Source organism: Gossypium arboreum, chromosome 5 (genome assembly GCF_025698485.1).
Source record: "Gossypium arboreum isolate Shixiya-1 chromosome 5, ASM2569848v2, whole genome shotgun sequence".
Taxonomy (NCBI): domain Eukaryota; kingdom Viridiplantae; phylum Streptophyta; class Magnoliopsida; order Malvales; family Malvaceae; genus Gossypium; species Gossypium arboreum.
Genome location: NC_069074.1, coordinates 91,022,699 through 91,036,531, shown reverse-complemented (window position 1 = coordinate 91,036,531; position 13,833 = coordinate 91,022,699). Strand labels below are relative to the sequence as shown.

Below are 13,833 nucleotides of genomic sequence, written 5' to 3'. Positions count from 1 at the left end.
TATTGTTTTGCTTATTAGTATCGATACTCATTTTACAAAATTTCAATACCTTAGTTTGTCTATCGGTACCTACGTTGATTTCTTTGAAATTTTGCTCAATGGTCCTTAAACACATATTAAACTTTTTCTGAGGTTGTATGATGGTTTAGTCGCAAACAACTCTGTAAATGTTGTAAATTGTCATGAAACTGATCTTACTTGAAACTATGTGGGCACGTGATAAAGTTTCAATAGTGATGTAACATCTTGTAACTCGAGTTCGATGAGCAGATCAAGTGAGGGGTGTTACATTAACCAATTAGTGGATTGAATAAAATCTTAAAATTTATTCATAAAGTTATAATAATTTAAGAAATTAATTTTTATTACACCTTAATTTATCATACAAATTCAGTTGAACAATTTCTAAATTTAATTATGATAATTTATTTATTTATATGATTTATTTTTGAGGAATTGATTAAATTAAAATTTTCACAATTATATAATTTTAATGTTTCAAAATGGAGTGATAATCATAACCTCTAATCATCACATTCACATAATTTTCTATTTATTTTTGTTCTATGATTTGAGAATGGGATGACCAAAATGTTAAAGAATCAAAACACCGTAACCTTATTTAAGAATATAATTAATATTACAAACTGTGATGTAAGATATCAAACGTTCCCAAGTGTAATTAAAGCAACTAACTACAGAATAAAAATGAATTAATTGTGCGATAATTACAAACAATTACACACAAATCCAATTTTTTATGAATTTTCACACACCGATACATTATTTAAGTTTAAAATATTATTTTTTATGGTAATAATAGTATTTTAATTGTATAGCATATATATTTTTAGAAGTATTTTATGGAATATATGTTATTTTTAACATATAATTGTATATTAATTTGCTAATATTGTTTAAGTTAAAAGAATTTTAACCATCTAAGTTAAAAGAATGCAATCAATCTAACAACAACAGCATTGAGTCATATTAATTAAATTGAAAGCAAAAAAAATATTTAGCAATCATGTTCATCAATTCATAACAAATTAAAAAGTTAAAAAAGGGAAAGTAACTAGAAGACAAATCCGGTGTTTCTCCGTAGCTCAGCTTGTGTTCCTTTTCCTCCTTCCTTCTGCCTTGCTTCTTCACATAATTGCCTTTAAGAGATCAAATTTTGCTGCTCAAAGAATGTAAGAACCCAAAATTCATGGGCATCGAAAAAAGTACATTATCAGGCCTCTGACTTAGTAAACTGAATTAATAAATACTTATTAGGAGTAATTAGGAGTCTAGTAGTGTGCTTAATTAGGTTTTAATTTGGTGAATTTAGCTTAATTAAGAGTAATTAAGAAAAAGGAATAAATTGAATAAGGATAAAAGTTGACTTATAGATTAAAAGAAAATATAAAGGGCCGGAATAGAATTATGCCATAAGTAAAAGGTGAGGTGGCAAAGATTAAACAAAAATCTAAGAATTTTTTGTTGGAATATAATTAGGTAAATAAATTATTTTAATTATAAAATTATATTAATTAATTTAAGATAATTATATTATAAGATTTTATATGTTAAATAGAGTATGATTATGACAAGTGTAAGGTGATAAAATATACATATGTAATGACAATATTTATACAATTGTATTATTTTATTTAAATTGGTAGATATTTATTATTTGCTATTATTAAAATTAAGAGATATTTATTAATTAAATAATTATAAAATAATATTTTTATGTGATAATTAAATAAAATTATGACAAATGTCGGTGATGATATTGGACAAATGTAAAACATGTGTGTGTACAATTGTTATATATATAATTGCTATTAAATAGATATTTATTAATTAAATATAATATAAATTAAAAAAGTAAAAAGAAATAAAGCATAAAATAAATAGAAACAAAAGAAAAGAAAAAGGAAAGAAAGCAGAGAAGCATTCGAAAGTTACAGGAAGAAAGAAAAAAGAAAAAGTAAAGGAAAAACTAGGGTTTGAAAGCTTAAAGTTTTAATAGGTAAGTCAATTAAGCCCTTTTTTACTTAATTTTGATATTTTAAAAGCTTTGAAACAGGGTTTTGATGTAATTAAGTTGAGGTTTTGGAAGTTTATAGTTTTTAAGAATGGTTCATGTTGGACAAATTGTTGAATTAGGGATTTAATTGAATGAATTTCAAGTTAGAATTGATAAAGGGATTAAATTGTAAAAGAAGCTATAAGTTTTGTGTTGTAGGGACTAAATTGAGAAAAAATTCAAAATTAGAGATTTATGCTGAAAATTTATTCAAAATTTGAATAGAAATAAAGTGTGAATTAAGTTAGGAAAGTAAGTGAACTTAGTTAGGATCAAATTGAGAATAAGGAAGAAATTGAATAGAAATTCAATTATTATTGTAAAATTAGTGTTGTAATTAATAGTATAATTATTTTAATTTTCGTTGCTAATAAAGAACTCGAAGCATCGGCACAAAAAGGGAAGGAGAAGGTCATCGAGGAGTAACTGCAAAATCTGGGTTTGTATTACTATAATTCAATCTATTTACTTATTTATTAAATGTTAAATTAATTTATGTATGTTATAGTTGAATTGTATGAAAATTTGATTGAATAATGAATATGTATTGAAATTGAATTGCATGAGGATTGAAGTGATAAAGTGTATTGAATTGAGTTGAAATTAAATTAAGAATGAAATTGAACGTGAAAAGTGATACGAAATGCCCTATTAACTTGTCGGGATGAGTCAGATATAATTGGCATGCCATAGGATTCAGAAGAGTACGAGATTTATCGGCTTTACCGACCAGGCACTTTATGTGTCGTATATCAAGCACTTTATGTGTCGTATTTCAGGCACCTCATGTGTCAAACTAGGCACCTCATGTGTCATATCAAGCACCTCGTGTGTCATTTCATGCACTTATGTGTCGTATACTGATCAGGTACTATGTACCATTTTAGGCACAATGTGTCGTTCTGGTGTGTTTGGGTTGGAATCCGTGTATCTGTCAAAGTCCTGGTTTATTAATAGGGTGAATAATTGAAATGAGAAAATCAAATGAATTTGATCGATTGTACTACTGAATATGAGAAAATTGAAATTGGGGATTGAAATTGAGATTGAGATTGAGAATGAAAGCCATGAACTTAATGTTCATGTAATGATTGAAAGTGTTACATGAGATATGTGATTGAAATTGAAGAATAGTTAAAAATTGTATTGTTATTGTTAATTAATGAAAGTTTAAAAAATGAATGGATATTTAAGAAATTGAAAAGTTACATGCTTGATAATTGTATTCCATTATTGCTATTATAATTTGAATTATAGTAATACCACTGAGTATGGAATACTCAGCGTACGGTTGTTTTCGTGTGCAGGTTGATAGGAGTCCAGTGTCCTGATCCAGTATCCGGATGATCCTGACTCCAGCATAAAATTTTGGTGATGTTTCCTTCATTTAGTGAAAGTGGCATGTCCATAGGTATTGTAAAGGTTACTTTATAATGCTATATAATTTTGTTGTAAAGAAAGGTATTTGGTATTTTGATGTTTAAACTAGTGAAATGGTAGAAAGTTGTTTATGGTATTGGTATTGAATTAAAATGGTATGAATGATTTTTATGAGCTAATTAGAAATGATAATAGGGTTATCAATAATTAAGTTATTAAGTCAGTATGTCAATTATGATTTAGGTATATTTGAGTATGTAAATGCATTGGTTGAAATATTGGAATTGGTTTGGTTTCGGTTTGAAAATTGCAGGGAGGTTACAATATTATAAAAGGACATATTTTGAGTCCACACGGCCTGGCACATGAGCGTGTGGCCAGACTGTGTGAGACACACAGCTAGCACATGGATGTGTGAATTGGCTGTATGTCCCTTGCATACTAAAAATTGAAGTTAGAATGGCACACGGGTAGGGCACACGAGCGTCGTGTGAAGGACATGGCCTTGAACACAGGCAAAACTACACTAGTTCCGAATTGAAAAAAAATTAACCTACACGGGCTAAGCACACAGGCGTGTGGCCTGGCCATGTGAAATCAATTTGTAAAGGAATGGAAGTCAGTAAGTTACACGGGTAAGAGACATGGGCATGTCCTAAGTTACTCAGGCCGTGTTGAGCCACACGGCTAAACAACATAGGAATTTATAGGGTCACACAAGCGTGTCCCCTATCCACACGGACGTGTGAGCGCGTATATGAGAAAAAAATTTTGAAAATTTTCAATAAATTTCCAGAGCACCCGAATTGGTCTCGTTTCACTTCTAACTTGTATTTTGAGCCTCAAGGGTCCAATTAAAGGACTTTATGAATATATTTATTTATTTTTGCTAATTATTTGTATATTTATTGTAAATTGTCCAAATTGACTGGTTTATAACCCTATTTCGGTGATGATTTAGGGTTAAGGGGTATTACAAAGAACTTCTAAAATGCTTCTCTCAAACTCTTGTATTGCTCTCTCAAATGGGAAGTGAAAGAATGAAGAATGGGAAAAGAGATGGTGAGTGGGGGATAAGTGAAATGAGTGAATAGCTAGGGCGATTTATAATTGTAGAGACCAGCTATTTTTAGTAAATGAGAGCCTTGAAATGAGTGAGTGGATGACTTTTGAAATTTTTGCTTGATTCATGGGAAAGAAACATTGAAATGAAGAGGGGAGTTGGATGGTCACATATGGGAATTTTGTGGTTGATTTTCAATGTTTCATCAAAGTCTTGGATGGCTGATTTGGGCACCTCTATAGATAGTTGGGACTTCTCCTCTTTAGTGGATGGTTTGGGATCCTATCTCCTTAGCAGGCTATCCATTTTTGTTGAGCCAATTCTTGAGTTGGGTCAAAAGAATTTCCAAAGTCCACTAAGCCTTTAATGGGGTCCAAAGATAACCATATATCAACCCTCTTCTACATGGCTTATGTTGTAGAAATGCTATAGTATTGAGCACCGAAAGGGTGAACTCCAAGACTATCTTTTCTTCCAGTACATCAACTGTCTCAAAAACTGCAATCATGTGTTTTAGTGTATAAAATGATCAAATTAGCAAATTCATCTTAGTATCATTCAACAGGACAAAGTTGTCATAAAAATCTCAAAATTTGTTATCAAACATTTACAATTTGCATGAATTACTAGTTTAGAAGTACTAAAGATAACTCTATATTTTAGGGTTACCAGTTAGACAAGAGAGGCGACGGTAAAAAAGGGAAAGAAATAAGAGGATGAGCAACAGTGCATGTTGACTAGAGGCAAGGCCATCGACAATGGTGGCTTGGTTCGATGACGGAGAGCATTGGCAGTGAAATGGCGGTCAAGGGCTTTAAAAACAAAAAAAAGGTAAAGTAAAAAAGAAGTGGGAGAGAGAAAAGAAATGTGGACCGTTTGTGGCTTCTCTGATTAGTGTCAACATCGGAACAAGCAGTGACAACATCAGAACAAGCAATGACGACACAAGAGCAAGGTGATCAACGAAGGAGAACCCCAATGCTATTATTTGGAAATGAAGGAGAATGAGGAAAAGAGTTGACCAACGCCATTATTTGGACCGAAGAACAAATGCCGGAGCGCGGCTATGTTGCTTGCTGATGACAGCTAAGGTTGGGAAAGAGAGGAAGAGCATAGGAAGAAAAGAAAGAAATAAAATTGAAATAAGAAAGAATAAAAAAAAGGGAAAAAAAGAAAAAAAGAAAGTGAAATAGAAAATTAGAAAGAGAAAATTGGATAAAAATGTCGAAATAAAAAAAGTTAGGGAATTAAGTCGACATTTCCTAAATTTGGGGAAATAAGTCTATTTTGGAGAGAGAAATAGAAAACGCATCTTGGGAAAAATCTTTTGTACAAAACATATATTCTTTTGACATATTAGCTTTTTTTAGTCAAATGGTCAAATGTTAGTAGTTTTATTCTTGATTGTTTGAGTTCAATTTCTCTTTGATAAATATATTGTAGAAAACGCTTTTCCAGGACACATTTTCAATTTCTCTCTTCAAAATCATCGACATATTTTCTTAAATTTAGAATTATCAGACAACACGTCATCAATAAGGTACTAATTTTGATAGTTGTAAGGGTGCTATAACCCTTCCTACGCGTAATTGACTCTTGAATCTATTTTTTCTTTGAATTTCAAAGCATACCTAAAAATTGTCAATTTTAGAGAGACTTTAAAATTTCTTTATAAAATGTGATTTTATAGGTAATCGATCACAAATATTTAGTGACAACTCCTTTTTTTTTAATAAAATTGATATTTTTCTTAAAATAAAAATTTCAATATTTTAAAATAAGCCTCAAGCTGATTTTTCTTTTTCAATTTCAACTGGAAAAAAAGGATGATGACAATCAAAAGAAAGACAAAAATCTTCTTTGGTGCTTTACATCTTGTCTGAAGTATAGAGGATAAATACAATACTTAGAGCTATACATAATTCATCCCAACTATTGAATAAGAGGATAAATGCGCTTTAAAATGCTCAAACCCGAGCTAAAACTATATCAACTAAAATTAAATTTGAATAAAAATTTATTAAATGGATACAAAAATCTTCAGTCCAATTCAACTAATCGAATTAAACTCATCTTACTTTTAAATAAATATAATTTTATCAATAAATAAAAATATATATTCAAAATAAGGAAAATGTTATAAGATTGAAGTTTAATGTCAAATTAAACTCATTTATATTTATATTTATGTTCATCTTATTCTTCCGTATTATATCAAAGTAGTATATAAAAATTAAAGTAAAAAAATAAAGATCAAAATAATATACGTAGTAGAATAAAAAAGTGAACACGAGTTTACAAAACACAAAGCTCACATTATAGAAAACCAATGAACTAATGCTACTACCAAATTAAACCCCAAAGCGAAGAAAGAAGTTTACAAACATCATCACTTCAGCTCTGTGAAAATACTAAAACACCACCCACCCTTTTACTAGCCTTTTACAAAATACTCAACAAATTCCACCCATTGAAGTGTGGTAATTTTGCAAAGGTACACTCAATCACAATATGCCAATAACATCTCATCAACATTTCTACTTTGTCTTTGAAAATTTTAACAAGAGAAGTGACATCTTTTTACTTTTCCTTCAAAGGATCTTTCTGAAAGCCGAGTTCCACCCCAACTTAGCTTTCAATGCCTGCAAATATCAATAAATAAATTTATATTATTTCCTATTATTATCTTGTTCCTAAGGAAAGTTAAAAATGTTTGAAATGGTTTTTTGTACCTGTCCCATGACCAATCACAGATTTTGCGGCTCATCTTTCAATCTGATGCCCTCGGGATGACTTTTTTACCATCAATTTCAACAAGGGGTATGTGGGAAATCTTAGACCACTCTCGTCCTTTATCGCTTGAGCACTCTTCTTTCAGCAACGGACAACTGGCAATATGTAAATATCCAAGCGAGCGAAGCATGTCTGTCTCCGGAAGAGATGTTAGCTTGGGACAGTTACGGATCTTCAATTCTTTAAGAGAGACGAGGTCTTGAAAGCCCTCGGAGAACATGAATTCCAGGTTCTCAAATTCTGAAAGGTGGATACGGATGAGAGAAGGAGGCAGCATCATTCCAATCCCTTCTTCTGGGAACGACACCAGGTTTGAGCATCCTCCACCTCCGATGGTCAATCCTTGAAGAGAGGTGAGTCTATTTAATCCCCATTCCACAAGTGACCTATAAATTTTAGGTGCGTTTGAGATTCCAAGTGATGTGAGATTGGCAGGGAATCCCTCCGATGGAAATGATATGTCAGCCGAACAGTTGCTCACTCTTAATTGTCGAAGGGAGGTGATGCTGGCCATGCACTTAGGAAGGGCTCCAAAATTTTCACAATTAACAACTTTGAAAGCTCTGAAGCTGGTGGTGAGCAACCCACTTTCTTCAAAAGAAACCAAATTTGAACACGAATACAACAAAATCTCCTGGAGATGGATGAGCTTGTCTAGTCCTCGTGGTAGAGATTTAATTCCAGAAAGTATAATTGCAATAGATTCAAGACAAACGGTTTCCTCAAACTCTTGGGCTATGTATTCCAACTCTGGACATACCTCAATTCTCAAATGTTTAAGCCTTATGGGTAACGTGGTGTTTGAAAATAGGCAACTCAGCTTTTAGCAGTCAGTAATTTGGAGAATTTGAAGCTGATTGCAAATATTTTTGTGCCCCTTCGATGACAAAGACATTAGAGATGGACAACTACAGATGCACAAGTCCTCAAGAAGACAGAGGGTACTACTCATACTCTTATTATCTTCCTTTTCATCAACCAAATACTCCAAATTCTCACATTCTGCAACCCTCAGCTTTTTTAAATTAGGAGGTAAGTTATTCTCTGCAAAAGAAACCAAGCTTCGACAATCATCAATTGCCATCACTGTAAGGAATGTGAGCTCATGTAAGACTTGTGGCAATCTATTGAGACTTTCACAGCCATATATCTCCAGAGATTCAACGCTTGAAATCTTGTCAGGTTGCAATTCGGCTTCCTCGGCTTCCAAAGACTGCAGTTGAGGACAACGCTGAACGGTAATGAAAGCGGAGGAAGAAATCATGAGTTGCTCAAGCTTTTTCTAAGGACGAAGAAAGTCTAGCACCCGCTCTTCGACTTCTTTTTTCCTTGTTTAATCTCCAACTCTCTACCCCATGTCTTCATTAGTTTTCTTGAAAAGATCTTTTGAAATCAACACTACCTCGTCGATTTAGCTTTCATCACCTGTAAAAAATATATAAATATATATCAGAAAGATCAGACAGGAATACTGCAAAATGATGGAAATAAGTAATGTTTCACATGCTTATATCATATGGTTTAAACTATACCAAATTCATCACATCTACGAATCCAAAATATTCTCCAAAATCAAAAAAATTCTCTTCAATGGCATCAGTATGGTTATATATAAATACCGAAGAGAAGTGACATCTTTTTACTTTTCCTTCAAAGGATCTTTCTGAAAGCCCACTTCCACCCCAACTTAGCTTTCAATGCCTGCAAATATCAATCAATAAAGTTATACTAATTCCTATTATTATCTTGTTCCTAAGGAAAGTTTAGAAATGTTTGAAATGGTTTTTTGTACCTGTCCCATGACTCTGAAGAAACCAATCACATTTTGCGCCTCATCTTTCAATCTGATTTCCTCGGGATGACTATTTTACCATCAATTCTAACAAGGGGTATGCGGGAAATCTTAGACCACTCTCGTCCTTTATCGCTTGAGCACTCTTCTTTCAACAACGGACAACTGTAAATAAGTAAACATCCAAGCGAGCGAAGCATGTCTTTTTCTGGAAGAGATGTTAGCTTGGGACATTTATCGATTACCAATTCTTTAAGAGAGGCAAGATCTTGAAAGCCCTTGGAGATGAATTCCAGGTTCTCAAATTCGAAAAGCTTGATACGGGTGAGAGAAGGAGGCAACATCACTCGACTCCCTTCTTCTAGGAACGACACCACGTTTGAGCAACCTCCACCTCCGATGGTCAATTCTTGAAGAGAGGTGAGTCCATTTAATCCCCATTCCACAAGTGACCTATAAATTTTGGGTGCGTTTGAGATTGCAAGTGATGTGAGATTGGCAGGGAATCCCTCCGATGGAAATGACATCTCAGCCGAACAGTTGGACACACTTAATTGTCGAAGGGAGGTGATGCTGACCATGCACTTAGGAAGGGCTCCAAAATTTCCACAATTAACAACTACGAAAGCTCTGAAGCTGGTGGTGAGCAACCCACTTCCTTCAAAAGAAACCAAATTTGAACACGAATACAACGAAATCTTCTGGAGATGGATGAGCTTGTCTAGTCCTCGTGGTAGAGATTTAATTCCAGAAAATGTAATTGCAATAGATTCAAGACAAGCGGTTTCCTCAAACGCTTGGGCTATGTATTCCAACTCTGGACATCCCTCAATTATCAAATGTTTAAGAGTTATGGGAAACTTGGTGTTTGAAAATAGGCAACTCAGCTTTGAGCATTTGATAATTTGGAGAAGTTGAAGCTGATTGCAAATATTTTTGTGCCCCTTCGATGACAAAGACATTAGAGATCGACAATTTTGAATTTCCAAGTCCTCGAGAAGACAGAGGATACTACTCATACTCTTATTATCTTCTTTTTCATCAACCAAATACTCCAAATTCTCACAGTTTCTAATTCTCAGCTTTTTTAAATTAGGAGGTAAGTTATTCTCTGGAAAAGAAACCAAGCTTCGACAATTATAAATTTCCATCACTCTAAGGAATGTGAGCTCATGTAAGACTTGTGGCAGTCTATTGAGCCTATCACAAGAAGCTATCTTCAGAGATTCAACACGTGAAATCTTGTCAGATTGCAATTCGGCTTCCTCGGCTTCCAAAGACTGCAGTTGAGGACAACGCCGAACGGTAATGAAACGATGTCCAACTAAACTAAACCCATGCTGTGATAGAGATGCCAACTCCTCCCAACCATGAATTTCAAAATGTTCCCAGTTTCCAAACCTCAAAATTGTCCTATCTGCTGGAATATTAAACTTTGAAATGTTAGAAAGAGACAAAGTTTGCAAAGAGGAAACCTCATTTGTAGGAGAAGAGCAATCATCCACCAGTTCTGCACACCCTCGTATACTTAATTTACACAGTGACGGGAAACTTGATATTGAAACAACCAAACTCGTACAGCTATGAATTTCAAGTTTTTGCAAGGAAGGAAGATGGGTAGGCAACCTTCCCAACAATTGAGGACAGGTTTTGATTGAAAGCTCACGAAGCCTGGGGAGTTTCAAAACCTTCTCGTCTCCTTCACAAGTGTCCCACTCCTTCCAGTTTGGAAGACTCTCAAAAGACAGAATCTCTAATGATGCAAATGGATTCAATTGATTTTCTCCGAAGAGCTCAACACCAATCTTTTGTACTTGATCGAAACCAGTAATTGAAAGATCTTTTAACAATGGCAGCCTTCCAACTGATGGTAGTGATTTGCAGTTTTTACAATTGCGAAGCTTCAAAGACGACAAATTCTTGAGGGAAGAATCTGCTATCCAAGATGAGAATTTTAGACCACCGTAATTCTTAATGATGAGTTGCTCAAGCTTTTTCGGAGGACGAAGAAAGTCTAACACCCGCTCTTGAACTTCTTTTTTCCTTGTATTATTCTCCGAGTCTGCACCCCATTGTAGTACTAACCCATCAATCCCTAGCTTCTCATTTAACTTAGCTTCCCTCGCATCTTGACCATTAACATTCTCCAATCCAGAAAGACAAAAATTACCTCTAAGGCTTGACAAATTTTTCAATTCTCTAATAAGATGTCCATCACTTTTCCCTATAACAAAATTAGATAACGTTTGAAGCTTGATTAGCTGATCAAATCCGGAAGGCATCCTTTTTATTGAATACGCACCTCGAATATCAAGAAAATGCAAGTTGACAAGGTTTCCGATCTTCGAAGGTAAATTTTTGAGCTTTGAACAATTTCTTAATCTTAAAGTCTCCAAATGATAAAGAGTACATAAAGAATCAGGTAAACAATTGATTAGGGTCCTAGAAAAATTTAAGTAGCGTAGATGTTTTAAATTTTCAAAAAAGTCGGGCAAATCAAAGATTTCATACCCAGACAAAGAAAGAACCCTTAAGTAGCTAAGTCTTGGCAACAACTCTTCCAAGACAACATTAGTTAAAAACAAACGACGTCTTCGATGCCATAAGGGTAGAAAAGTACGTAAAGAAGTCATTTGATAAAATGCGTCAAACTTCTTTACAGTGTGATACCGATCATCGCTAACATAAGACGAATGACGAGAGCGATGCGAAAACTTTTGTTGCTTATCAACCTCCAGTCTGCAACATATTTCTCCTGCAATTGATTGAGCTAAATCATTCATAAGATCATGCATCACGAAACGGGATTTATCTTTTCTAGATCTTTGAACAAATGATCTTGACACTAGATCTTGAAAATATTGGCTTCCAAGACCTTTGCCTTGAATTTTAGCTTTTGATTGCAAGAAACCTTCTGCTCTCCATAACAAGATTATCTCTTCTTCTTCAAATTCATAATCTTTAGGAAATATGGAGCAGTATGCAAAGCATCGTTTCAAATGAGGAGGAAGATAATGGTAGCTTAATCGCAAAGCTGGAATTAAGCCACATGGATCTTCTGGTAGGTCCCATATCTCGCTCTCATATACTTTTTCCCATCCTCTATGATCCGTAACTGTCCGTAATAAGCTTCCAATGGCTTCTGCTGCCAAAGGTAAGCCGTTGCACCTTCTCACTATGTTCTCTCCAATTTCTTTAAATTGGGGATGCCCATCAAAATTTCTTGCTTTCAATGCATGCTGAGCAAATATGGATAAACAATCATGATGCGAGAGTTTATCCAAGAAAAACGCTTTCACCGGATCTACATTAGATGAAACCTTTTGGAGTCGAGTTGTTACAATAATCTTGGTTCCTGCTCCAAATGGACGCCGTAAGATGGTCCAATCACTGCAACTCTCGTTCCAAATGTCATCTAAAACAAGCAAGAACCTTTTTCCGGATAACTTCTCCTTCAACCTGACTTGAAGCAAGTTCAAGTCATTCACATCACGTAAGTCAGCATCGAGGGATCTTAAAATCGTCTTTGTTATGTTAACAGCATCAAAGTCATCAGAAACGCATACCCAGGACTTGTGATCGAAAGACTCCTTAATGCTGGGATCATTGTAAACAAGCTGAGCAAGAGTTGTTTTCCCCATCCCTCCCATGCCAACGATGGAAAGGACACAAACTCCATCGGATTTGTTACTTTTCAGCAACTCAAGCATTTCTTGCTTCTCATTGGCTCTACCAACATACTCCACAGCTCCATCCATCAAGGAAGTTGGTTGCAGCCTGGGTTTGTTTCCCTTGGAAGTTGCGCCTTGAGACATGATCTCTTTCAACCCCAAACTACTTCTTCGAGTGTTCAAACTATTCAGTCTATCAGTGATTGCTTTTATCTTTGGAATCATCTTAGAAATGAACATAAAAGAGATTGGAGAGAAATGACCACCAGTACAGCAGGTTGGAATGAGTTTCGGTACCTTACTAGTGCTGGCTTGTGCTTGAGTGTTTTGGAGCTTGAGACGTAACTCTTGGTAAGCGAACTCGTCCAAGATGTCATCCACATCGTAAGCTAAGTCTTGGAGATCGTCCAACCAATTCTTCACACCCTCGTCCTTGATCTGCTTCTCCTCTGCATTGTTCAACACTGCTTTGATCTCGGGTAATATGGATTGCCACAGCTTGAGTTGCTGGTGGACTTGCCCGTGATCGGCGACAAAGTTGCGTACAGAGTCAACCAACTTGGCAGACAACAGGTCCAAAAAGGCAGAAAGAGCAGCCTCTCCAAAGACAGACATGGTGGAATTGGGACAAAGAAATCAAAGAGAGAGATGAAGAAGCAAAGGGAAATTGAGGGAAAGAAATGGAGATGGATCGTGTATAATTCGGGTTAACAGGCAAGGGAGTTGAAGTCAATGAATAGTGACAAATGAAAGTGGAAAACAGGTTTCAGTTTTTGGAAATTAATTCAGTAATTATCACTATCTAGTTGTAACAATTAATTAATTTTATTCAATGGATTTTAGTTATATACATTATTTTTAGTTAAATAATAGAATTTATTACTTATTTTTATTTATAAAATTTTTAATTTTAAGTTTAAATTTATATTAATTATTTTATTTTTTATTTTGATATTATAAATGTAATGATTATTTATTAAAATATGTATTTTCAAAAGTTGTTTTTAAATAGATTTTTCTAGGCATATTTCAAAACTCATGATAGTCAAGTTTAATG

The 13,833-nt window shown here is 34.2% G+C and overlaps 1 protein-coding gene and 2 long non-coding RNA genes across 3 annotated transcripts; 1 reads left to right on the top strand and 2 right to left on the bottom strand.

Annotated features, from left to right (window-relative positions):
• Positions 1-6,773: 6,773 nt before the first annotated feature.
• On the bottom strand, positions 6,774-7,360 carry LOC128292927 (uncharacterized). The gene is made up of 2 exons (XR_008282917.1): positions 7,253-7,360; positions 6,774-7,162 (listed from the first exon to the last, which is right to left on the bottom strand). It is a non-coding gene; the product is annotated as an uncharacterized LOC128292927 (long non-coding RNA).
• Positions 7,361-7,527: 167 nt separating this feature from the next.
• On the top strand, positions 7,528-8,782 carry LOC128292926 (uncharacterized). Its single transcript, XR_008282916.1, has 2 exons — positions 7,528-7,666; positions 7,749-8,782. It is a non-coding gene; the product is annotated as an uncharacterized LOC128292926 (long non-coding RNA).
• Positions 8,783-9,152: 370 nt separating this feature from the next.
• On the bottom strand, positions 9,153-13,567 carry LOC108451479 (putative disease resistance RPP13-like protein 1). The gene has a single exon (XM_017749165.2). It carries the CDS (start codon positions 13,389-13,391, stop codon positions 9,153-9,155), a length of 4,239 nt encoding a protein of 1,412 aa, XP_017604654.2. The 5' UTR covers positions 13,392-13,567.
• Between the last annotated feature and the right edge of the window lie 266 nt (positions 13,568-13,833).